At 38.8% G+C, this 24,278-nt stretch overlaps 3 protein-coding genes across 5 annotated transcripts; 1 reads left to right on the forward strand and 2 right to left on the reverse strand.

The window, feature by feature from the left end:
* Positions 1-1,668: 1,668 nt before the first annotated feature.
* Positions 1,669-8,672, forward strand: LOC137712696 (ubiquitin carboxyl-terminal hydrolase 9-like). 2 transcript variants are annotated; one of them, XM_068451829.1, is made up of 14 exons: positions 1,669-1,754; positions 1,901-2,071; positions 3,138-3,386; positions 3,579-3,723; positions 3,886-3,945; positions 4,061-4,156; positions 4,509-4,913; positions 5,017-5,157; positions 5,365-5,535; positions 5,922-6,179; positions 6,562-6,713; positions 7,013-7,540; positions 7,633-7,903; positions 8,127-8,672. In XM_068451829.1, the coding sequence occupies exons 2-14, from the start codon at positions 1,920-1,922 to the stop codon at positions 8,289-8,291; spliced, it is 2,793 nt and encodes a 930-aa protein (XP_068307930.1). In that variant the 5' UTR covers positions 1,669-1,754; positions 1,901-1,919; the 3' UTR covers positions 8,292-8,672. The 2 variants fall into 2 exon arrangements, with proteins under 2 accessions (XP_068307930.1, XP_068307931.1); XM_068451830.1 differs by having other exon boundaries at positions 1,918-2,071.
* Positions 8,673-10,098: 1,426 nt separating this feature from the next.
* LOC137713159 (glucan endo-1,3-beta-glucosidase 11-like) lies at positions 10,099-13,066 on the reverse strand. Of its 2 annotated transcripts, none has more exons than XM_068452425.1 (4): positions 12,775-13,066; positions 11,533-12,638; positions 10,841-11,024; positions 10,099-10,312 (listed from the first exon to the last, which is right to left on the reverse strand). In XM_068452425.1, the coding sequence occupies exons 1-3, from the start codon at positions 12,836-12,838 to the stop codon at positions 10,950-10,952; spliced, it is 1,245 nt and encodes a 414-aa protein (XP_068308526.1). In that variant the 5' UTR covers positions 12,839-13,066; the 3' UTR covers positions 10,099-10,312; positions 10,841-10,949. The 2 variants fall into 2 exon arrangements, with proteins under 2 accessions (XP_068308526.1, XP_068308525.1); XM_068452424.1 differs by having other exon boundaries at positions 11,533-12,653; positions 12,775-13,064.
* A 4,406-nt stretch (positions 13,067-17,472) lies between these two features.
* Positions 17,473-21,616, reverse strand: LOC137713243 (granule-bound starch synthase 1, chloroplastic/amyloplastic-like). Its single transcript, XM_068452527.1, has 14 exons — positions 21,543-21,616; positions 20,604-20,970; positions 20,434-20,514; positions 20,188-20,286; positions 19,993-20,082; positions 19,755-19,818; positions 19,550-19,650; positions 19,378-19,487; positions 19,035-19,278; positions 18,771-18,950; positions 18,493-18,684; positions 18,322-18,408; positions 18,085-18,213; positions 17,473-17,976 (listed from the first exon to the last, which is right to left on the reverse strand). Exons 2-14 carry the CDS (start codon positions 20,952-20,954, stop codon positions 17,860-17,862), a joined length of 1,845 nt encoding a protein of 614 aa, XP_068308628.1. The 5' UTR covers positions 20,955-20,970; positions 21,543-21,616; the 3' UTR covers positions 17,473-17,859.
* Between the last annotated feature and the right edge of the window lie 2,662 nt (positions 21,617-24,278).

Raw genomic sequence — 24,278 nt, forward strand, 5'->3', positions numbered from 1 at the left:
AAGAGCCTCCCCTTATGCGTTTACAAGGTGCAAGGTGTTCACAAGCTCAAAGGCCTCCTAAACCTTCAAAGAATAAGTGTCCAAAAAGAAAAGGAAAGGCAAAGGTTTGAAACTTGAAAAATGCAAAGTAAGTTGAAAACCAAGACTTTGTTGAATTCCATGAAACATTTATTTTTTTTGGTTGTATTAATTGTAAAATCATTTGTGAATGACAATGAGTTATGCCGAGGATCTTTGAGAGATTAGTTGACTTGGCAATCAAGTTAATGAAATCTTTCATGATTCTCGGAACCTTAAAGGAATAAACATATTGGAGTCCTAATTACTTGCAATCAATTTAGGGCCTTTTATTAGGAGAATACAAGGAATGAGAGTCATGAGAGGACTCTGATTTGATTAGAGAATATTGGGGCGGATATCCTTTCCGTTAATAGGGTGGAATCGATAGAAACCCTAGATATATAACCAAGAAGCAGTCCCTGCTTCCATACCTTTCGAATTACAAAAACCACAAACCTATTTCGCTGGTATAATTCATAAAGAGGTATTGGAAGTAGAAGACTTCTTCAGCTTTGCACCAGAAGCACTCATGGCGGCAGGTAAGTATTTTACGATCATATATATGCATGTCATTAATGCCATGCAACCTGCATATGTGAATATGGTTTGCATATTGTTTCTTCTGTGATCCTAATACCATGCTGTTAGATCCTTAGGATATTCTTACACTAATGCCATAAGGCATTTGACATTGAACTTTGTTTGAAACTTTGAAGTTTGAACTTTAGTTGTATTATGGCAAACTTAACTTTTCAATTGGGTTGTAGTAAAGTATTGTGATTGGTGATCAAGTTGAATTTTAGTAGATGTGATGCGTTTTTGTGCAGTTTTGTGCAGTTTTTTGCTGCAGTTTCAATGCAGTTTTTTGCTGCATTTTTGGTGCAGTTTTTCGTGTTGTTTTGCTGATGTTTTTTTGTTGTTTTTCTACGTTTTTTATGCAGTTTGGCTGCATTTTTTTGGCAGTTTTGCCACTGTTTTTTGCTGCATTGTTGTTGCTGTTTTTGGTGCAATTTTGGTGCATATTCATTAATTAATATACAAAAAAAATAAGACCGTCTTATGCATAAATATGTGTATATTTTAAATTGTATATTTTTTTCTCAAAAACTAAACCGAAACCGTTTGAAACCGAACCGAACCGAACCAAACGGTTTGGTTTTATTTCGGTTTTGGCTTCAAAACCGCATTGCAAAAAGTTTCGGTTTCGGTTGTGGTTTCACTCGAAACCGCACCGAACCGCACCGAACCACATCGCGTCCACCCCTACATACAACAACCATTACACTACTATTCTCAAGTCTTCCTTACATTTAGCTAAAAGCATGTGAACATTCATTTCCACAACTTTCACAACAAATTGTTGTATATTTGATCGACATTTTTAACCTTTCATTGGTGTAGGACCGTTGCGTCCACCAACACCATGGAGTCTTGAAGAATTCAAGTTCTCTTGTGAAGTTGGGCCCTTTATCATCTCTCTCTCTCTCCCCTCTCTCTCTGTCTAGATATAAAAGGGGGACTCTCAGTCTCAAACGAGTTCAAACCAAAAAAAGGGGAGAAATCGTTGAAAAGGACGGTAAGAGATTTCTCTGGATTTTCTCTCTCCACCAACTACCAACTGCAATCCCTCCACATTTCCTTCGCCGTCCAGCGGCCGCTGCTGCTTCCTCACATTCTCTCTCCGCCGCGATCTGGTTCGTCCAATTTCTCAAATTTGCTCGATATTTGTATGTTTAATTTGTTGCTTGTGGATTTTGTTTAATTGCGGTATGGATTGAATTGGGTCGGATTCGAATTTGGGATCTTTGTTTGTTTCTAATTTGGTTTGTTGATTGGTTAGCTTGTGTGAATCACCAGCCATGACGATTCCGGATTTGGGTTTCATGATGGAAAACGGAGCTAGTTGCTTACCCAACACGCCGGAGGAGGAGAAGCGGATCGTCGATGAATTGGCCCGAAAATCGGAGGCCAATGTCAAAGAAGGCAACTTGTTTTATGCCGTTTCCAATAGGTGTGTGCTCCTATTTCTTTGAATTTAATGCTAAAGGTTTTATCTTTGCATTGGCTGCCATCTTATTGCATGTTTGTGTTGCCCTTGTTTTGAATCTTTATTAAGAAGTGCTTTCGCATCGTAATTGTTTGGTTAATTCTGGAGTTTTTAGCTTCTTCTGGGCTTTACGTGCTTTCGAAGCCAAAATTATGCATTTATGCTATGCTTCTGCATTGGGCAGTTGGGTATTTTGATTAAGTTTGTTTCTCTTTCTTTTGTGTCAGTCATATGGTTGCTTTTTACATTGAGTATAAACTTTAGCTCAAGGAATTAAGTCCGTGAAATTGCAAAATCACACCAAAAACATGTGGGAAGCGATGTGTCGTGGTTCACCCAACTCGCACCAAGTCCACATTGATTTGGATAGGTTTTTAACTGAAAGTGTTGCATTTGCTTAGAAGGCTTGAGAGCCTTTTTTGAGAGTGAGAGTGAAGGTACTTGGAGATAGTTACTATGAGAGGGGGAACCTTTTAAATAGGCTAAGGGCTAGAACCGTTTTAACTTGTGGGCCTCCTTCGTGGACCAAGGCTGGTGCAAATGGGTGTGGAAAACCATACAAACAGGATTCCCCCAAGTCTCCCAAGCATTCATTAGGGCCTGTTTGAAACTGCTTTCAGGATGGCTTAAACCACAATCTGAAAACCTGAGTTGTTTTGGGTATTGTTTGACATAAAATCTTAAATAGTACTTCTGAATTCTAAAAGTTCTTTTTAGTGTTCCAGAGGAGCACCTCCCAACTACTTTTACAGAAGCATTACCAAACGGGGTTTTAGTCTGGTGTTTTTAGAAAATTTGTTTGTGACATTGTTCAGTATGGCCAATATCTGGTTCAGTTTTTAGTAGGGTAAAATTTTCAGTACACTTTGTAGAACAGATTTAACCTTACTTGCACTGTAAACACCTATACTACTATAGGAGTGACACTACTTTGAAGACTTCTTGACTGTACTTTGGGGTTACTGGCTGTTGTTTCAATAATAAAGATGCTTGCATGTTTGTAACTAGCTTCATTCTACTGTTTATCCAGGTGGTACTCAAGCTGGAAGAGGTATGTTGAGCAAGGCGCTGGAGAACATCTATATGACAAGCAGGATTCTGTGTCTCAAAATTTGGATCTTTTCTCATCTAAAATTATAGCTAGGCCTGGACCTATTGATAATTCTGATATAGTTGTAAGTGAATCTGAGGGAGACGATTTACAGCTTCATAGAACACTGCTGGAAGACCTTGACTATGTCTTAGTTTCTCAAGAAGTTTGGGAAAAGCTGTTCGACTGGTAAGTAATTATTTCGCTCATCAAACCACTTTCACTTGCACGAACTTTCCGCTTCTATTTTCTTTTTAAAAATACACAGCATGTTTTTAATAGTAGAGTGCAGTAGAAATTAGGTGCAAGGACACCTTTTTCATCTTTTGTTCTCCATATTTTTTTATAAAAAAATTATTCTTAAAGAATCAAATGTTACAGGTACAAAGGAGGCCCAGCATTACCAAGAAAGATGATTTCTCAGGGTGATCTTATCAAGAATTTGATGGTGGAGGTCTACCCATTATGTCTTAAGATTATCGATTCAAGAGACAACAGTCAGACAGTTATAAGGTTAAGCAAAAAGGTAAACCAATCTTCCTTTTGCTTTTCCTTCATACACATACGTTTTGGAAATTCTTTAACTTGTAGAAATTCTTGGAAATATGTAAACTTATGGCTGTCGTGGTTGTGATGACTTTGACCATAGGTATATAATGAAGGTTCTAACAAATTGAGTCTTTTGCAGGCTTCTGTACAGGAGCTTTACAACAAGGTGTGCAGAATTAGAGGAATAGAGCAACAAAAGGTACATTTATACAATTGTTGTTTCTCCACTTGCTGTCTTTTGGGAGTTTTCTACTTCATTTACTATGAAGTTAATTCACATTGGTTTTTGTTTCGTTCTTAATTTTTTATCACAGGCTCGTATTTGGGACTACTTCAACATGAAGAAGAATTCATTATTGGTGGTTTCAAACCAAACCCTAGAGCAGCTGAACTTGCAGATGGATCAAGATGTGAGTGCTGTATTTATCATTCTTTAGGATATTCTTTGTTACTTGAAATGAATGATTGCTTATCATAAATTATTACACGAAAGAACAAATAGAATGGGTATAGATCGACATGAGATATACTAAGTTGGTTTTGTAGTCTACTTATTACTGATTAAGCTGCATTTTTAAGTAGAAATTTGCTGTGTGGTTGTTATTCATACACGCCTTTCTTATTTCCAGCTTGGGGTTGGGAATTATGTGTATTAGCACTTTGCTTCGACTTCTAAATTCTTTCTGGAGGGTCTTCAGATTTGTCAGTTGTGACGATTATTTTGATTCATCTCTAATGACTCTCTGGATACTTTTCCTGCAGATTCTTCTTGTGGTGCAAACTGATGCAAACTTTTCTTCTCAATTCTCCATGGATTCAACAGGAAATGAGTTAGCATTGGTACCCCTAGAACCCTCAAGGTCATCTATCACAATTGCAGGGGGTCCTTCCTTGTCAAATGGTCATTCAATGGATTATAAAAGTTTTAATTTGCACCAGGGAAGTGCCTTAAGCAGCTCAACGTCAACAGATACAGATGATAAATATAATGCTTATAATCCAATGAAAAAAGTAGATAGGGGAGGTTTGGCTGGATTGCAAAATCTTGGAAACACTTGTTTTATGAATAGTTCACTTCAGTGCTTAGTCCACACACCTCCGCTTGTTGAGTATTTCTTGCAAGAATACTCTGATGAGATCAACACTGACAATCCCTTAGGAATGCGTGTAAGTGGTTATCTTTTTCATATTTTCCTCACGCCTTCTCCGTGTGGATTTGTTGAATATTCTCCTTTTTTTCTTTAAAATCTGACATGTAGTAATTTTGCAGGGTGAGCTTGCTCTTGCCTTCGGTGAGTTGTTGAGAAATTTGTGGTCATCAGGACGAACGACAATTGTACCACGTGCTTTCAAGGGAAAACTTTCTCGATTTGCTCCCCAGTTTAGTGGCTATAATCAACATGATTCTCAAGTTAGTACTATTTGTTTTCTGAATGTCTTCTGTTTAAGGCTTTTCAATATAATAGTATGCTATTGTCTAATGTTGAATGTGCAAACTTGTCTCTTTTTAAAACAAAAAGTCACTTGATCTTGAAAAGCCACCAAGGGTGATTGTAAAGGGTATTTATAACAAGCTATATTTTATTGTATTTTTCTGAATGGTGAGTTCTTTTTTCAGGAACTCCTTGCTTTCTTACTTGATGGACTACATGAAGATTTGAATCGTGTCAAGAATAAGCCATACATTGAAACAAAAGATTCAGATGGTCGTCCAGATTACGAAGTTGCAATTGAGTGTTGGAAAAATCACAGAGCCCGAAATGATTCATTGATTGTTGATGTTTGCCAAGTAAGAATTCTTTTGTGACTGTTAGTGCCATATCATACAATGTGTGCATATTGTGACTGCTAGACCTTAAATGTCAGCTCCTTTTCTCTCTTCAGTAATCCTATGTTTATTATGCTAATACATTTCAAACATTCTCAACTTTGGGAGTGTTTCAATTTGATTCTTTTGACCAATTTTGATCCATTTATATCGAAATGGACTTGCTCTTTTGTATTTAGCTGTCTTTTTTTTTTTTTTTTTTCAAAAGTAATTTTTGCTTCTATGTGTTGTTGGATGTTCCCTTTTTGTCATACAAGGAATCTCTTTCTTAATGTAGGAATTTTGGTTAAATGTACAAGGTTTTTCTTTTTGTTATCGACTCACATTCTGGTTTAACTAATGTCCAGGGTCAATATAAATCAACATTGGTATGCCCAGTTTGTAGCAAGGTTTCAATTACATTTGATCCGTTTATGTACTTATCATTGCCACTACCTTCAACTGTCACCCGGCCAATGACAGTAACTGTGCTTTATGGTGATGGGCGTGGTCTTCCAAAGCCGTACACTGTAACCATGATAAAAGATCAATGTTGTAAGAATCTTATTGAGGCATTGGCTACCGCATGCTGCTTGAAGACTGATGAAACCCTTCTGCTTGCTGAGGTAATATGGAGTTCACTGACTTAGAGTTCCTTTTGTGTTTTTTTTTTTTTTTCTTCGTTTTTTCTATAGCATCAAACCTTTTTGTTAGCTCGTAATGATTTGTTGGCTCATTTCACCATTCCCTCAAGTTTAAGTTTTTGAGCTACAGATGTAACCTATTATGTTATCAAATTTATGGTCTCATTCCAACTTCTCATCCCCATTCCCCAATTAACTACATGCACTATAGATTGAGGCTCCATGCATACGTTTCTCTGGCAACCACATGCAATATATTATATAGGGACTGCAAGTTGAAGGGGTGTTAACTTGATATATATTATTGTGGCACCTAACAACTTAAGTTTTTGGGTAAAATATTAGTCTAACACTTCCATTTCAGGTATATGAACATCGAATTTATCGATATCTGGACAACCTTTCTGAACCATTGTCTTCAATTAAGAATGATGATCGGATTGTGGCCTATCGGTATTCTAAAGAAAAAGTAGCTTCCGGTACCAGACTTGAAATAATTCATCGACGGCAGGAAAAGTGAGTCTGCTTCCTTTATCTCTACCAGTTGAGTTTGCATGTTGGTAAACTTACAAATGTGAACTCTGTTTTGGCCCTGTACTTCTGAGGTTTAATTTATACGAGCAAAGAATGCCAATTTCATTGAAAAATCTAAGGCCCATGGAATTGTTTTATATTTGTAAACCCTGTTAGATAGGTCATTAAGTATAATTGCTTAATCACCTAGGTTCTGCGTGTATCCATTGCATGGGCGCTTTTTCATTATTGTTTTTTCCTTTTTGGCTGAATTATTAACAAAAGTCATTGTCAATTTGCAGATGTGCATTAGATCCTCTGAAGGGTCAGAGAAAGCTTTTTGGAACACCTTTGGTTGCCTATATAGGAGAAGACCAAATACGTGGTGTTGATGTTGATAGAGCTGTTTCTAGAATTCTGTCACCTTTGAAGAGAGCGGTTAAGCTTCATAGCACGAAAGAAATTGGATTAGTTTCAGAAGCCATTGCTGAACCATCAAACAACCACTTTTTGAGGCCCACGGAGAACATAGAACTAGGGGAAACATCAATTGATGAGATATCCTTCCAGCTATTTTTAGCTGATGATAGGGGTATGACCTGCAAACCAATTGAAAAGTCTTCATCCCTAAGTTCTGGTAAACTCATAAAGATATTTGTGGACTGGACTGACCAAGAAAACGAAGTATATTATGCTAGCTATCTCATGGATCTACCTGAGGTATACAAGAATGTGTTCACGGCGAAGAAAACTAGGCAAGAAGCTATTTCCTTATTTACATGCTTGGAGGCATTTTTGAAGGAAGAACCTCTAGGTCCCGATGATATGTGGTATTGTTCTTATACCCATTCTAATGGTTTCTGTATGGCATTATTTACGATTTTCAGGCAAGTCGGTATCATTCTTGACTTTTGCAATACAGGTACTGCCCTAAGTGCAAGGAACATAGACAAGCTACAAAGAAACTAGATTTGTGGATGTTGCCAGAGGTTCTTGTTTTTCACCTGAAACGGTTCTCATACAGCAGATACTCGAAGAATAAACTTGATACTCTGGTGACTTTTCCAATTCATAATCTTGATTTGAGTCAATATGTGAAAAGCAAGGATGGAAAAGCTCATCTGTATGAGCTATACGCCATTAGCAACCATTACGGCGGTCTAGGTGGTGGGCACTATACTGCATATGCAAAGGTAAGACAACTCTAGCACATCTGATAATTTTTTATTTGAATGGGTTTTACACCACATATCGGCCAAGTATTCACATTCTTCACTAGTTTTATCTTCTACCAAAAAAGTTCTCTAATCTATCGTCCATCATGCTTCTTTCAAACTATAAATTTGGCATATGCCGTTAAGACGATATGGTTATCTGTTTGAGATCTAAGGTACTTTTACTCTCTCAATTTTGCAGTTGATTGATGAGAACAGATGGTACCATTTTGATGACAGTCATGTATCTCCAGTCAATGAAACTGATATCAAGACTTCGGCCGCCTATGTGTTATTTTATCGGAGAGTTAGAAGTGGACAGAACACCGGAGAGGCGGAGTCATCAGGGACTCATATGGAATCTTGAGCGCGGATCTAGTGCATCTTGCTATATTGCAGAGTTTTGAAGCTTCCCACCAAGTTAAGCAGACTTGGTGCAAGAATGGTGAGCACTGTGGCTGGTTGAACATACAGATTGCATGACACTGGGCGTGGACCAGAGCCTATTACGACGGGACGTTGCTGCACGACATGGCTGTTGGCACTAAGAACTCCATCTCATACAATATTTTTTAAGAAAAATAGCCATTAACTTGTTGGGAAGGGTAGCAAATTATTTTCAGAACTTCCGTAAGATGTTCTTGTTATTACGTCTGCCATGATAGGGCAGTGTAATTGTAGACAGAAAATTTTTTGTACTGGAACACTGTAATACGCTGAACGAAATTTGAAAGAGCCTCGTGTTTTACTTCATCGTTGCACTCCCGATGCCCATTGTACGTTGGCCCTTATTCCACTTTTTCCCCTCAATACTTTCTATCGATGCCTTGTCCCCCAGACGTCATTTTTGTCACGATTCTTGGTTAATTTCATAACATACACCGCATAACTACATATGCAAGATAACGATAGGGTGAATTCTTAGGGGTGCCGTTTGATAATCATTTTGATTTCAGTTCTTTTTTTTAGTACATCGATATTTTTACATTAAGGGAAGAGGGAGTTCGGCAAAGCCACACAATGGGCAGCCTAATTTAATATCGAAATTGTCATCCACGAGATTCGAACTAAGACCTCTCGGTTCCAAGTGAAGAGGAATACTACCAGATTGCAGTACTAAGTGGCTTCGATTTCAGTTCTTGTTTTCATTGTTTTGAAATTTGAAAACTGAAATCCTATTGGGTAGTACTGCTTTCTTGGGGGCCGTTTGATACCATTTCATTTTCCGTTCATTTATTTGAAAACCAAAATCTTTTGTGGTAAATTTTTCCATTTAAAAATAATAATAATAACTGAGAACTACTTTATTGAGTTTTCAAAATTTAACCTTGAATTTTCACCTTTTGATTTTCAACTTTTATTTTAAAAATAAAGAATAAAAAATATTACTATTTAAGTTTTCAGTTTTCAAAAAATTAAAAACGAAATAATCTAAAGTTTTCACCTATGTTGCATTTGCCTCTGGCTTACAAATTTTTCCTTTTATTCTGTTAACTTTATTTATAGCTGGAGGTATCTTTTCTTTTGGTTATTTTATCTCAAAGTATCCAAGTGGATTGTTTTTGTTTTTTAAATAAAGAAATTACTTAAAGTGAGAAACCTCACGAACAACTGTTGCCAGTCTACCTATACAATCAAACATAAGAGCAGGTATAGCCCTCGAAGGAAGGGTACAATTCTAAATATGCATATTAGAAAGGGATCAACCTACATTAGTCACAACATCAACCACAAAATTTGCTTCTCGATAAATATGCTTCCAAGTTATGCAACAAAGGGAGGATGCCAACCAATGAATGTCCGTAATCGTGTCTCGAGTTCTCCAAAGGTCCAAGGACACCGCTACTTCCTTCCATATTATCTATAACTAGCTTAGAGTATCCCTTCACCAAAATTCAAGAAAAACCCCTCTACTTTGCAAGCTTAAGAGCATCTACAAGCACTTCAGCCACCATTATAAAACCGTCCTTGTGGCCGTTAGTCCAAGTAAAAGGAACCCCAAAAGCCGGAAGAGAGACTTAAGTTACCATTGGGAAGAAAACTAGCAAAATTGTCCATATAAATTGTGTGTTTGTCTATCCCTTTTCCATTTAATATTCAAATGGATTATGAACCGTCAGATCATATGGTTTATTTTTTCCTTTTCTTATATTTTACAGCAAGAATATAGAATAGATAAGGTAAAATACAGTCCACACAGTAAAAAAATACTCCAAGTACATCAGAAAGGTAATATGATTTACTACAACAAATACAAAAGTGGGGTGCCCTCCCCTCTAGCCTCTGCCTTCTAAAACGATCCTCAGCGACATGATTAAACCCTAATCACAATCCTCCCTAATCCACTAGAATTATTTAGACACTGAATGTAAATAAATAATAATTGTCCTGCAAAAGCCGAAAAGAGAGAAAAGTTAGGAAAAGACTTGTTAAATAAGGTTTGGTACCAATTGACTCATTGAGTGCCACTTTCCCAACTAAAAAGATTAATAGCCACCCACCACCATCATCACCACATCATCACTTTCACTAAGTGAGCCCCACACTATCTCAAATTATCAAGACCGATTTGATGACCATCAAGAAAATCTCACCTAATTGCATCTAGGGGTCTGGGGATCATTGGGAATTTTGTGTTACAAACGAATTTTATGAGCTACGCTAGCATGGTCGCTCATCAACAAGTGCCAATTCTTGATCGTTAGCGTGCAGGTAGAGTTTACAATGCATTAAATGTTAGGAATCATTAATTTGTGTTATAGTTAAATTTGAAGTGGTACGCTACAGTCAATCACTCATTATAAGTTGAACGATTTCTAACCGGTGATACATATGAACCGTCTATGTGAAAGTGGTAATTGTCAATGATGATGATAGTGGAGTAGAGTAATTAGTAAGAGGGTGAGTTAGTTTTACCTTTTTCCTAAATTCCCAAGTAACCTCTTCTATTTTCCTTTTTCTTTTTCTCTTCTCCACCGTCCATTTGAGCAACTTTAGATATTTTGCACTCAGCTTTTGTCCAACCTCAAAGGACGTGTTTCATCAACAACGAGACCACTAGCCACGTCATCGGAATCCCACCAATCACATCCCATCTCTCCTGAAAACAAAAAATACCAAAAATTAAAAAACATAATTCCATTTTTATCACATGCCGGACGACGTCGTATTCACCGCCACGTCACTATTAAATCGACCTCAATCAAATTCAACGAGACCAGTCTCCGGTGATTATAAAGGATTTGGATCTCTCCTGAGCCCAAGGAGAGATCTTCCTGATCAAGAGACATGGATCGTTGATTATAAAGGATTTGAATCTCTCCTGAGCCCAAGGAGATCAAGATACATAGATTGTTGAATTTTTATTCACCGGTTACAAACAAAGAATCTCTTTAAAATTCTAATAATTATAACCATTGAATTTTTATTTAACAGTTCACGTATCTTGATCAGTAGGATCCTCTCTTTGGGCTCATGAGAGGATCCAAATCCAATTATAAAATCACTCCTAAATCTTATCAACGAATGAACGACCACTAACGAATCGACACCTGTCCAGTTTACAACTATCACACTCTTCACGGTAAGTTAAAGTTGGGAGGACTTACCGTGGCCGGGGCGGAGGAAATGGACAAGTATGGCGTGCCGGAAAAATCCGACGGAGACCTACCGTTACTAATCGGGTTCACCTGTCCCTGGCCCGAACTCGAACTGGAGTTACCAAAGGAAATGTTGCCCGCCGCGAGCCCGATTGAGTACGCAGGCGACCCGTCGGGTTTAAAAAGCCCGAAATTCCTCTCTGAACTCGGGCCGGGTTTCATGTTCTCGTTGAACAGAGCGAAGACGTAGATGTTGAGATCCGACCCGGGCCTGAGCGGCGTTCCCTTCTTCTGGTAAATGAGCTTGATCAGATTCCCGTTGTACTTCTTCGCGTTCTCCGGCGTCGCTCCGGCCTCGTCCTCATCTCCCTTCGACGGCCACCCGGTCTCGGAGATGTGGACCGGGAGCTTCTTGAAACCGAGGGAGCCCAGGGCGGAGTACACGGCGTCGATCTGGGCGATGAGCATGTTGTCATAGTGGAGATTGGTGGCGGGATCGACGGAGCCAGAGTTCGGCTGGAAGAGGACGTAGTCGAGAGGCACCTGCTTTGGGTTCGACTTGTAGGCGAAGTAAGGGTAGGCATTGATCAGGAATGGCGATCCGGTTTTGGCGTGGAAATTGAGGATCGGAGTGATGCAGCTAGTCAGATCTCGGCGGAAAGCGCCGGCGGAGGGCGGAAACGAGGTCTCGAGAATGGAGAGGGAGTGGGCGGTGGTGACGGCGACTTGCTTATCGAGGCCTAGACCAACGAGGGCGGAGTGGACGCTCTGCATTGCCGGAAGGAGGTTGTTGCTCAACGACGTGTCGTTGAGGGTGAGGACCTCGTTGCCGACGAAGATGCTTGTGATGTTGGTGGCGGGGAGGTGGGCCTGGACGTTGGACTTGACCCAGGATTGGGCCTGGGCCGGGGCCTGGACCTTGGAGAGGTACTCGTTGGGGAGGCCCACTATGAACTCGACGCCAGTGTTGGCGAAGGCTTTGAGGACTTTGGGATCGGCGTCGTACAGCTTGATCTTGGAGATGCCGATGGACTTCACCAGCGGAACGACGTCGTCCGGTGACGGTAAGTTGTTGGCGATTTGGCCGTAGTTTATTCCCATTGAATTTACCGTTTCTGGAAACTTGAACCCTTTTCAAAAACAAAAACAAAACAGTGATAAAATGTTGTAAATTCGCTGACCAAAATTCAAAATTTTCAAAAAAGATTGGAACTTTGGAAGTAAATGGGAAAATTGGGAGCTGGGTTTTACCTGAAATGATGAGGACTGACAGGAAAATTGCAGAGGGGTAGGGGAAGCTGGTGGTGGCCGCCATTTTTGGAGCACACTGCACAGCTTGGAGACTGAAAAGGGCAGAATGTAGCAGCTGCAGCAGCTCCAAATTGGGCAACAATGAGGGGAGAGAGAGAGAGAGAGAGCGGGGCAGCAGTGAGGGGAGTGAGAGAGGAGTGATATATAGAGCTGTGAGTTTTCACTCTCTGACACTCACTCTCAGAAATACAGAAATGAGCTGGGTACTGAAAGGGCACAATGTCCAATGTAGACACGCAACTGTGAAGTTGAGAGAGAGAGAGAGAGAGAGAGAGAGAGAGAGAGTATTAGATTTCAGTTGGTAGACGGTTAAATATTAAGATCATCTCTAACCGAAAGAGAGATAGATGACTCGTTTTAGCCTTTTAGTTCACCAAGAAATTAATATTTTAATGAACAGTGTATGACTATATTTTTACCATCTCGAAACGAAGCACTAGAGGGTTATAGGCCAAACATAGTCCTGTGACAAAAAATCATCTCCAACCAAAGGCCAAAGAGCTATAGTATGGAATGTGAAGAATTGAAATAAAATGAGGTAAGATAATATGGAATGGTGAAAAATATGTGAGAAATGGTGTAGGAAAAAATTAAAAATTAAAAATTAAAAAAAAAAAAAAAAAGGGCGGGGTTAGCCAGCGAGCTAGTTGAAGATGGCTAGCCGGTTGGCCCTTTGGCTTTTTTTTTGTCCCGTGGGGCCCACGAGCCATTTGGCTTAGCTCTCGGTTGGATTATTTTCGGCTCTTTGGACCATTCGGTTGGAGATGGTCTTAGGCCATCTCCAACCGAAGGTTGGCCAGAAGGCTCGTTTTAGCCCTCTAGCCCTCTAGCCCTCCAAAATATTAATATTTTAATGAACAATACATGACCATATTTCCCTCCATCTTCAACCGAGTGCCAAAGGACCATATGGCTCGTTTTAGCCCTATCACAAAAAAAAACGTCTCCAAGGGCCAAAGGGCCAAACAAAATTTTATTATTTAAATTTAAAAACTACAACAACTTAAATTTAAATACAACAACTTAAATTTAAAAACAACAACTTAAATTTAAAAAGTACAACTTAAATTTAAAAACTACAAATTAAATTCGTAAAAAAAAATAATAATAATTTGGCCCAAAAAAAAAAAAAAATCCAAAGGTAACTAGCCGTTGTATTTGAAATTTTGGCCTACCATTCCCGTTGGATATAACTGATAGGAATAAGTACAATGCTATCGGATATAACCAACAGGAATAATGAAAATTCTGGCTCGACCCGGGACTGGCTAGTTGGCTGCTTTGGGCCAGCCGGTTGGCCCTTTGGCCCTTTTTTTGCCCAATAGGGCCCATGAGCCCTTTGGCCTAGTCCTCGGTAGGAGACGGCTTTTGGGCTATTTTCAGTCCTTTAACCCTCTGGACCATTCGGTTGGAGATGGCCTTAGGGCTTATAGGGGCAACAAGCACTAGAGTAAAAAGTGAAAGAAACTGAGGATGTGATCCAACTTTAACCTCGTTCCAATTTGTCATTTGTCATGCGTTTTAATTTTTAAAATTTGTATTACACGATTGATAGTCAATGTGAAACTGATTCACGTCACTAAAATATTATTATGTGTTTAATTTTCTTACGTGGCATGCATTATTAGTTCAAATTACCCCAACAGTATTAGACGGATAGACAAATCCTGAAGTTTTAGTAATAGGAGGGGTTGAAATTACAATGGGGACCAAAAGAATAAAAGGCTATCTACTTTTGCCGTTTCTGATGAAGAAAATGTATGTGGGTGTGTGATTTGTGTGAGCTACTTTGATTCCTCCTTCACATCCATGCTATGATTCATGCAATGGTGTTGGCATCTTGCGATGGCGATGAGGTTTTTGGTGGGGACCAAATAACTGTTGTCCGACAAGCTTCACATGATCCCATTCCCAATCCACTCAATGTGGGAGGTCTCAGACCACAAACATTCGAGTTCAACTCATTGTTGCGTGAAAGGTAAGAGTGGGCAAATCACAGATTTTACTTTAAGAGGATTTGTTTCGGTTTTCTTCTCGTTATGCTATTGCTCGATAATTGAAACTGTCTATTTAAGTTTGTTAAAAATCAATCAAATTTGAAATTGTTTAGTCATTTAATATGTACTCAATAAATAGACAATTATGTTTCCAATTATATATTCAAATTTTGACAACAATAATTGTATAGCAAGCGGACAATTCTGATCACCGTGCAACATTGCAAAATGAGAAACAAGTCGAGAAGGTAGAGCAAGAAAGTCCGGGAGAAAAGATCGGTAGCATCCCTTACTATAATTTTCGATTGACCTTTTCTTCTCCTCGCTTCTTTTTAATAAAGGAGATGTTACTGTTAGGCTGTTGCCGTTGGGATTTTTTTCAGGGTCGAAGAAAAACGGCAAAGAGAATTGCCAAAGGGGACAAAGATGCGTGGCATGCATGCCAAGCAAAGCAAAAGCAGCCGGTTCTGGCTGCTTGCGGGGAATAATAATCTTATCTCCTTTATCTTCTTCCACTCTTTGTTTTGCTTTGCTTTGCTTTGCTTTCATACGCATGATTTAACAATTCAACGGCCGCAAACAAACATGAGATGTTTGCTGATCCACATGTCTCACTGCTACGTAAGCCTAATGTCTTTTCTCCACCATGTCCATGCACTTTTCACAATTAGTTCTAGGGCTGGTTCGGTATGGGATACCGAACCGAAAACGGCACATTCAGTCCCAAACCGTTTATTTTCGGGATGAAAATCTAAGGACCGATCCCAAACCAAAATTTAAGTATTCCCGAAGTTCGGGATTCCCGAAATATTTTCGGTATTTCGGGATTTTCCGAAACCGAACCGAACCTGCATCAAAATTTAAAACCCCAATTTAAAATCAAAGATTCATGGACCTCCCACTCCCCTACCAGCCCACACGGCCACACCTCGTCCCAGATTTGTCGACCTACCCACCCCTATCTCCATCCCTCTCATTCCTGGGTTTGTCTTTGCTGCCTTCGGGAGTCGGAGAGCTTTGTGACGTGCACCGAACATAATTAGGTACCCATCCTCGTCGATGTGTGAGCTTTTCCATGTTTTGCCGAACGAAATCGCCATCGGAGGGCTACTCTGCTTTGCAGCGATGGCACTGCTTCGTAGAATTCTGATGCCATGACATCAATGTATGGTTGTTTCCAAATCCTGAATTCGTGAAGCTTTCTAGATCTGAAACAAGAAAAAAGAAAAAGAAAAAAGAGAAGCTACAGAGTGCCTTGGGCTTTCTTCCTTCTGTTCATTTGAGGGAGTCGGTGGAGGGAGAGAAGAGGTAGAGGATGGCTGTCAGTGGGAGTAGGAAGATGGCAAACAATGATACTATCAAGAAATAAAAAAAGAAAAAGGTGAAGAAGACAGATAGCTATTGTGCTTTTAAGTTTCCCAAAAAGCTTTGTGCTTTTATCCCAAACCGACAAGGCATCACCATCACATGCCTTGTTCATATTATTTTATTTTTGTTCCTTTGCTAGTGGAACCGAAAGGCTCTGCTTTTTGTTTTATTTTTTCATTGTTTGGAAAGTAGGAACCAAAAACAAGAAAAGATTTCGGGACTTCGGGAATACCGAAGAAAAGAAATCTGGGAACCAATTCCATACCGAATATTTCGGTATTTTTCGGTATGGGATTACCAAAATTTGGGATAGTTTCGGTTTGGGATTTTTCGGTTTGGGTTTGGGATTTTTTCGGTTTGGTTTGGGATTTTCGGGAATTTTTTCCAGCCCTAATTAGTTCCATTTAAATACTTTGGGTTATCTATCTAATCTATTAGCGACGATTGTCTGACTAAGATAATTCTAACACAGAGAGAAGTTAGTGTGAAATCGTGTGTGACGAAATTCAAGAAACCCTATACTTTTGTCAGAGTTGTCATACGAATGATGTGATCAAAATGCCATGTACAAATTTTTCTGTTTGGTCTATATGTTCACTTCCCCTAGAGCATCATCATGCTTGTTACTGAAATTATTACTTGGAGCAATTGGATTGATTACTTGAGTCCTAATTTACTATTATTTTACCTTCCACCATCATATATACCCTTTTGTTAGTGCTTTGATTTTGTTCCCATTGCAAAAATGTTCTCTTGATTCTGTTTTTTGTGTGCTTTTCGGGTGCTCAATGTATAAAATGGATTCGAAACACTTGGATGATCAAACAACTTAGCTGTGATTGAATTTGGACTATTGGATCCACCAGAGGAATCTGATCTCTCAGTCATAGGCCTTTTTGAGAGACTTTCTCTGACCCACTCGCATGTCTTACTTCAATAGTAGACATACACCTTTATGAAAGAGGAAAATCTCAAGTGTTACCGGATTTATATGTGATGCGAGATAATAACACATGGGTTTATATGCCGTTGTGACACAGTACAATCTCTACACAGCTTATCAGAGACCACGCTATTAGTAGCTAAGATTCCACTAAAACATCGTCATTGTGTTCTAATGTCTGTAATGACATGGCAGGATGACCAGTTTTGGCTTAAATTTGTGTGGTCTAAGCAGCTCTAAGTTTGTTTGGTTCTTAATCTTTTGTTACATTTGTACATACTGAGTTGTTATTCAACAATCGGTTGTAATCTCTTTACAAGAAGCAACGAGGTACCCTCTCTTGTTCGGGAATTAATGCTGAAAATTACACGAATGCATCAAAATCTTGTATTCAGATGAAATGTACTGCAAGCATACAATAGGAAAAGAATAAGAACCCTACAAGTGATCTGCATTTTTTATTTGCCTGCAAGACGTATAAAACGTACAAGAACAGAAAAAACTTGTTGTCCAAGTCTTCACGACCGCAGCAAAGCCGTGGCAGATTCATTATGTTATTCAACTCCACGAACTTAATTGACAGAATAACATCTCTTGGATTTCCACCACCAAGCATATGGCTCTCTCTTGCAGCTGAAGGTTACACGAACCACCAGCCGTTGCCACAGGTGGAAGTTAGCATGCTAGCTTATACGTTAATATCCGAAACCTAATGCTCTAGGGAGTGGCAATATTTTCCTTGGCAAGAGGAGCAATCTCTTCTCCTTCAAGGCCTTGTTCGTTGCCACCAACTTCCAGGCTCAACAGCAGCTTTTCCCATTGTTTCGAAGGTCCCTGAACAAAACACAACACTTTTCAATTAATGTTCTGATTGCAGAACCAAAAATTAAACTCAACTTATTTGTCTCAACGAGCTGCTTAGCAACTCCGTGTTAAACTAACCTTCCACGAAAGATCTTGGGCCATGCAGTTCTGGATCATCTCATTCAACGCAGGAGTACCGTAAGTTGCAACAGCTCTTTTGACAGTAGTAGCAATTGCAGTTACATCTGCTGGATCAACTTCGTCACACTAAAAAAAAAATCAAACGAGACAATTCATCATTATGATGTTATATAAGTAGGGCATAGAAAAGAAGTAAAATTGTGCATCTTAGATGCAAGCCAAGCGTTGACTTACTTCGACGTTGAAAGCTCCCATTTGAAATCCAGTAAAACCTTCTTTGACAGTGTCGACAAGTCCACCAGTTGAGGCAACAATAGGCACCTGAAGTTATTGCATTCATCAGTTTAAGACATTAGCGGTGCAAATATCAAATGAGAACAAAGTGGGAGTGATCTAGCTCCTTACCGTTCCATATCTCATAGCATGCAACTGAATGAGACCGCAGGGTTCGAATCTACTTGGGACCAACATAAAATCAGAGCCGCCAATGATCATATGGGCTAGCGAGACATTGAATTTTGCAACTCCTACAGCCTTGCCCGGATATTTGATCTCTAGTTGTTCTATCTGCATCTCCATGTACTTTTTGCCGGTCCCCTAAAAGAAAGAACATATCCTTCAATCAAACTACGCCTACTGCCAACAGAAAAGTGCCGAAGGAAGCAAACTCAACAGATACTTACAAGGACTATTATCTGCACGTCCTCCTCCCCGACAAATTTTGAGATAGCTTCTACTAGAATATCCGACCCTTTCTGCTCCTCTAGCCTACCAATGAATCCGATCACAGGGATGTTCCTGTCAACTGGCAACCCAACTTCTGCTTGAAGAGCCTCCTTCACCAGAGGCTTTGCATCCAGTACCTAAACATACAATTCAGATCAGTAAAATGGTCTCTTTTCCTGCCCCATTCTTCAAGGAATTAAAAATCCTTAGGAGTTACTCACAGTTGTGCTATCATATTTGGTATCTAAGTATTTGTCTGTGGCCGGATTCCACTCTTGTACGTCCATTCCATTCACGATACCAGTGATGCTGGTCTTGCGAATAATGTTATCCAATTCCACACCTTTGTCTTCTCCAGAAACAAGTTCTTGTGCATAGAATGGGCTTACAGTTACAACTCTGTCCGACTCTAGTATTCCGGCCTTCATCCAATTGATTTTTCTTCCTTTCACAGGCTTGTTATACCTGCAAACCGAACATTAAGAAAGAGGAATAATTTGTCACTTCGACGAGTAAGGTGTTGAGTCCTTAATAGAGTTTCTATATCAAATGTTAGATCAATACCCGTCAATGAAGTCGAAAGAACCCTTAAGGTTTTCGGGCAAATTAAGAACTGAGAAATCCGAAATGGGAAATCTGCCCTGGTAAGCTATGTTGTGGATGCAAAATACAACCTGCAATTCATTGATCAATTTCTCATGTAAGAAATGCCCTTCAAACCCAAGAGATGCCTTACCTTCGCATTTTCATAAATCCCCTTCGGTTTGTAGATCGCTTTTAAGTAGCAGGGAAGAAGGGCAGTGTGCCAGTCATTAGCAATGAATACAACTTCATCACCTGCATTGTGGTACCCATGGATACATCATTAGTATTTCTATTTCTTCATGAAATTACACTTTTCGTTAAGCAAAAGTTTCCGAGAAGAATAGAAAGATGCACACCATATGGTCCGGAGAAGTATTTGTTGCTGTTCAAGTTAAGAACCCTTGGTGCCTCCAAAGCAGCCTGAAAGTTCATAAAAATCGTAATTGAACTTCATGCATGTTCGTAAGATTCATCTTTTCTATTTGTGGAGAAATACTCCGATGAATAAGACCGGGATAGTTTGATTTCTATTCCTTCAAGTGTATAATTTCTCAAGTTAGAGAAAAATAAATCAAACAAAAGAACATTACTTGCCTGGCACAACAAGCTGAAGCGAAACTGGTTGTCCTTGTAATCCTCTCCTGCACTCGGGCCATAGATTTTGGATCCAGTTTTGCCCCATACCTTTGTATCCAGAAAATCAAGCATCAGTCAGGGATCTAACTGAACCCTCATTCATACAATAATCTAGCAGTTTTCAACCTTAGACAACAGAAAGAAAATTCATACTCTCTCAAGGAACGATGGGTGATCCACAAAGACACGATCAACTCCGCGTTTGTAGCAGTGGAAGAAGCGAACAGTTTCAACCCTACCACCAACTTCTATCTGCATATACACAAAACATCTGATCATTCAAGGAAAATATCCGCCTGGCATACATTACTCACCGAAACATGAAACTACGAAAACATTTTCGAAATAATGCAACACTTAACAAGTATAAGAAGCATATATAATATCTGCAAATCTTACCTCAACTGGTACACCAGTGTCCCATGCATCTTTGTACTGATCGTAGCGTGGAGACACCGTCATAACACGGTGCCCGTTAGCCTAGACATGAATCAGGAATAAAAATCAGTTCAATTAAACCCAATGAGATGAAATGTGAAAATTACAGAAAACTTATGAAATTGACTAACCGCCATTGCCGGTGGGAGTCCTCCAAGAACATCACCAAGACCACCAGTTTTGCTCCATGGACCAACTTCTGCCCCCACGAACACCAAGTTCATGCCATTCCCACATACAATCTTCCCCACACACCGATCACTCTCGGTCTTCTCAGATTTCCTCATGGCTTGCCTAGCAACCGCATTGGAACGGATCTTCATCCTAAGCATATCCAAATTGCTCAAAGATCTTAGCCCGTTGTGAGTCATGGGTTGGTTCCACATACCCATCTGCCCCAAGTTTGTTCTGGTATCTAACCCCGAACCTCCATTGACATGGGAAGTCTTTGACACAAAGTGCGAGGATGCCACAGTTGCCATCTCTGATGTCCTTATTCTGAAACACATTAACCAAACCAATATTTCAAAAAATAAAAATTAATCAAATCTAAAAATTAATTTTTGTTCGATATTCTAATTAATTTAATCTAATCTATGTGGAGAGGGATTGGTAACCAACTTGGCTAATCCCAAGTCCAAAATCAACAAAATTTAAGCCAAAAGAATTAACATGAAATGCAGAACAAGATGATCAAGCAAAATCGTAGACTTTCAGGCTCATAGGGTTGACAGATTAATAAAAAAAATATAGACCCAAAAATTATGAAAAAATATAGACCCAAAAATTATGATCATGCAAATTTGAAGACTCTGAAGATCATGGGGTCCTTAGATTACTCAAACAAAAGAGACCCAATGAAAGGATCATTAAATCAGACACAAAAGTGATTACCTTAATACTAAAAATTGAAATTACAACAAATTGAGAAAATCTCTGAATATTTGTTCATGCAGTGATCAAAATATTGCGAAAACAGGAACGGATCATACCAAATTATGTGAGAAGTTAAAATTTTAAATCAGTTGTAAAAAAATTGTTTGATTTGACCTTTAGATAAAGCTACTTACCAGATCACAAAAGACCTCTCTCACTGTCAGTCTCCGAGTCTCGCTCAACAGCTAGCTCAGAATGCTTGTGCGAAATGGTCATGGGGAAGTGGGGATTATGTACTTTCTGCCTACGTTATTGTCGCATGACACGTGTCGACATGGCAACTGTTGGGCTTTCTGGCCCTCAAGTACGATCACATCCAAGTTTGAGAAATTCCTTTTAGTATGACGTCACACCGTTAGGTTTTTTTTTTCGTAACTGAGAATTATATTCCATGACAAAGATGCCAAAACGTACCGGGAAATCCTACAACAAGGCAAGCAAAAGCTAACACAGCAGTAATAAACAGTGTAAAGGGGTACATGAAGGAAGGACGCTGCAACCATGCAAAACGTCGCCCCTACATTGTCAAAATAAATTAATGAGGACAAGGTAAGCCATCATTGTTCAGCACATGCATCAAAGAAGATGGGGGTCGATCAACCCAAATAACATCACACATCTCCGGATTGTTTGTTGACGCAAGAGAGTCTAGCGCAGCATTGGCTGATCTTGGAACCCAAGACTAGCGACAGTTCTGAAAAGACTTCTCCAACTCCTTGACTCTCATCAAGATCAGAAAGGCCTCCCAGCAACCATCCTCCATTGAATCAGAAAGGCATGAGATAGATGTTAGCCTTATAAGGTTATACAATTAAAACACAAACGAAGGAGTGACTAACCTGATTCCGACGGCGGTCATGGAAGTCGAACATAAAAGTAGCGGAGCACGACAACACCAAGATCTTCTATAAACACCTAGCCAGATACAACTACTCTATAGGAAGCGTTATGTTGTGTGTTCTAGGGCTTATAGGGATCGGTGCTTTATATAGGCTAAAAGTTAGGGTTTTCATCCATAAAGGAAACCTCAACCTACTTTATTAGCCTTCAAGTCAAGTATCAAAATCATATTCAATTAAGGATTTCATCAATCCTATTTCCAATATAAGACACCCTATATAGGATTGATATCTTTAAGAGATTAAATCACAATCAACCCTATATAGGATTGATATCTTTAAGAGATTAAATCACAATCAACACTATTCTCCAATAGTACATTCCTATTACATGTAGTAGACCACTTAAAGGTTGATTTATATTGGATAAATCCAACATTCTCCTACTTGGTCTACAAAATGTAATATTCATGTTTATACTTTGAGATTGGAGACTAATGTTACTTTAGTGGCCATGTAACAGTGATTACATCTCGTCCTTAATGCAATTTCTGTCAAATGCATTTCTTAACATGGAACTAACAAGGTTGTAGGATTGACACAACCTAGAACCTTCATAATCACACATGCTAAGATCCTCATTCACATGAAACACAAATTATGATCAAGAGATGAAACTTTAAATTATCCAAAATGTCTTACTTTATATCATCTCTGGTCCACCTTATTGTAACTCACAAGCTACACTTTATGCTTCTTCGAAGCCTTAAATCTACCAATGCAAATATCCTTCATCTAATGAAACCACCATCACCTGCAGGTGTGAATACATCTCCAAAACAATCACGCATCACTTTCATTAGATCAGTAACAATACAAACGATGTTTGTAGCCAACAGACACAACTGAAAATACCAAATAGGCACATGTCCAAGTAAAATATCCCAAAAACTTCATAAAATAAATTAATTCAACACTTGTGAGCAAGATGAATTAATATGTTTTTGACACTGATCTATGCATTATACGGGTTACTTTCATAGTGATTTCCAACATTTGCAGGCAAGATGGAAATCCTCACAACCGAGGCAGTGCACAAACCATGTCATGCCATTTAATATGCAATTTGATAACAACTTGATATCTGATATATATTTCATCAAATGATTGACTAGCACACGAAAAATGTGACTTAAAGAATCCAACTGGAGATTAAAATAAATACATGGATTTTATACATACCTTATAGGTCATATGCAAATGTAAGGCATTACTAACACGAAACTTAAACTCCCACTGATCTGCAACATCGTTACTTAATTTGCAAATCAATACTTAAATCATATTTTTGAAAATATGCCTTTGGGAATAGCCTTACTTAGTCAATGAATGCATATTACCTCAATGAAAGGTACAACAAAGCACGAAAACATTCACCACTGTTACACAAAACATGCATCCAACAACCATCTTATATGTATCAATAAGTCCACATTTATGCTAAGTCCTTATGAGCCTCAAAACAAATGATCAACCAAGAAATCCAAATGATTGCAAATAACAGAAAAATATACGCATATACCAAGTATCCATTCGTGCAACTTAAACATATTATAGACATTTGAGTAACACAAATTCATGGAAGATAGAATAACGCTTTAATAGATTCATACAAGTCCACTTAATGCTCAAAATTTTAGAACAACTCCCACTAAGTCTTTAGAGTTTATATTGCAAATAGGTTAATGAGTTTGAAGCCTAATTTTCGTTCACTAATTCTCCCACTTGGGCAAACACTCTTTCAAAGATGTACCTAAATAAAACTGCTTTATATTTTAGACATAATAAAATAGACATTACAACCAACATAAAGTTGTCAAACATAATTTCAGCAATGAGTTACACTTACTTTAGAATTTATCATAATTAATTTACAAGCTTGATTGCTACCAAAGTTATACTGATCAAAATAAACATACTAATCTTCATAAAATAAAAATAGAGCCGTTTTGGGTCTAAATAGTAGTCTAA

This window comes from Pyrus communis, chromosome 13 (genome assembly GCF_963583255.1).
Source record: "Pyrus communis chromosome 13, drPyrComm1.1, whole genome shotgun sequence".
Lineage (NCBI taxonomy): Eukaryota > Viridiplantae > Streptophyta > Magnoliopsida > Rosales > Rosaceae > Pyrus > Pyrus communis.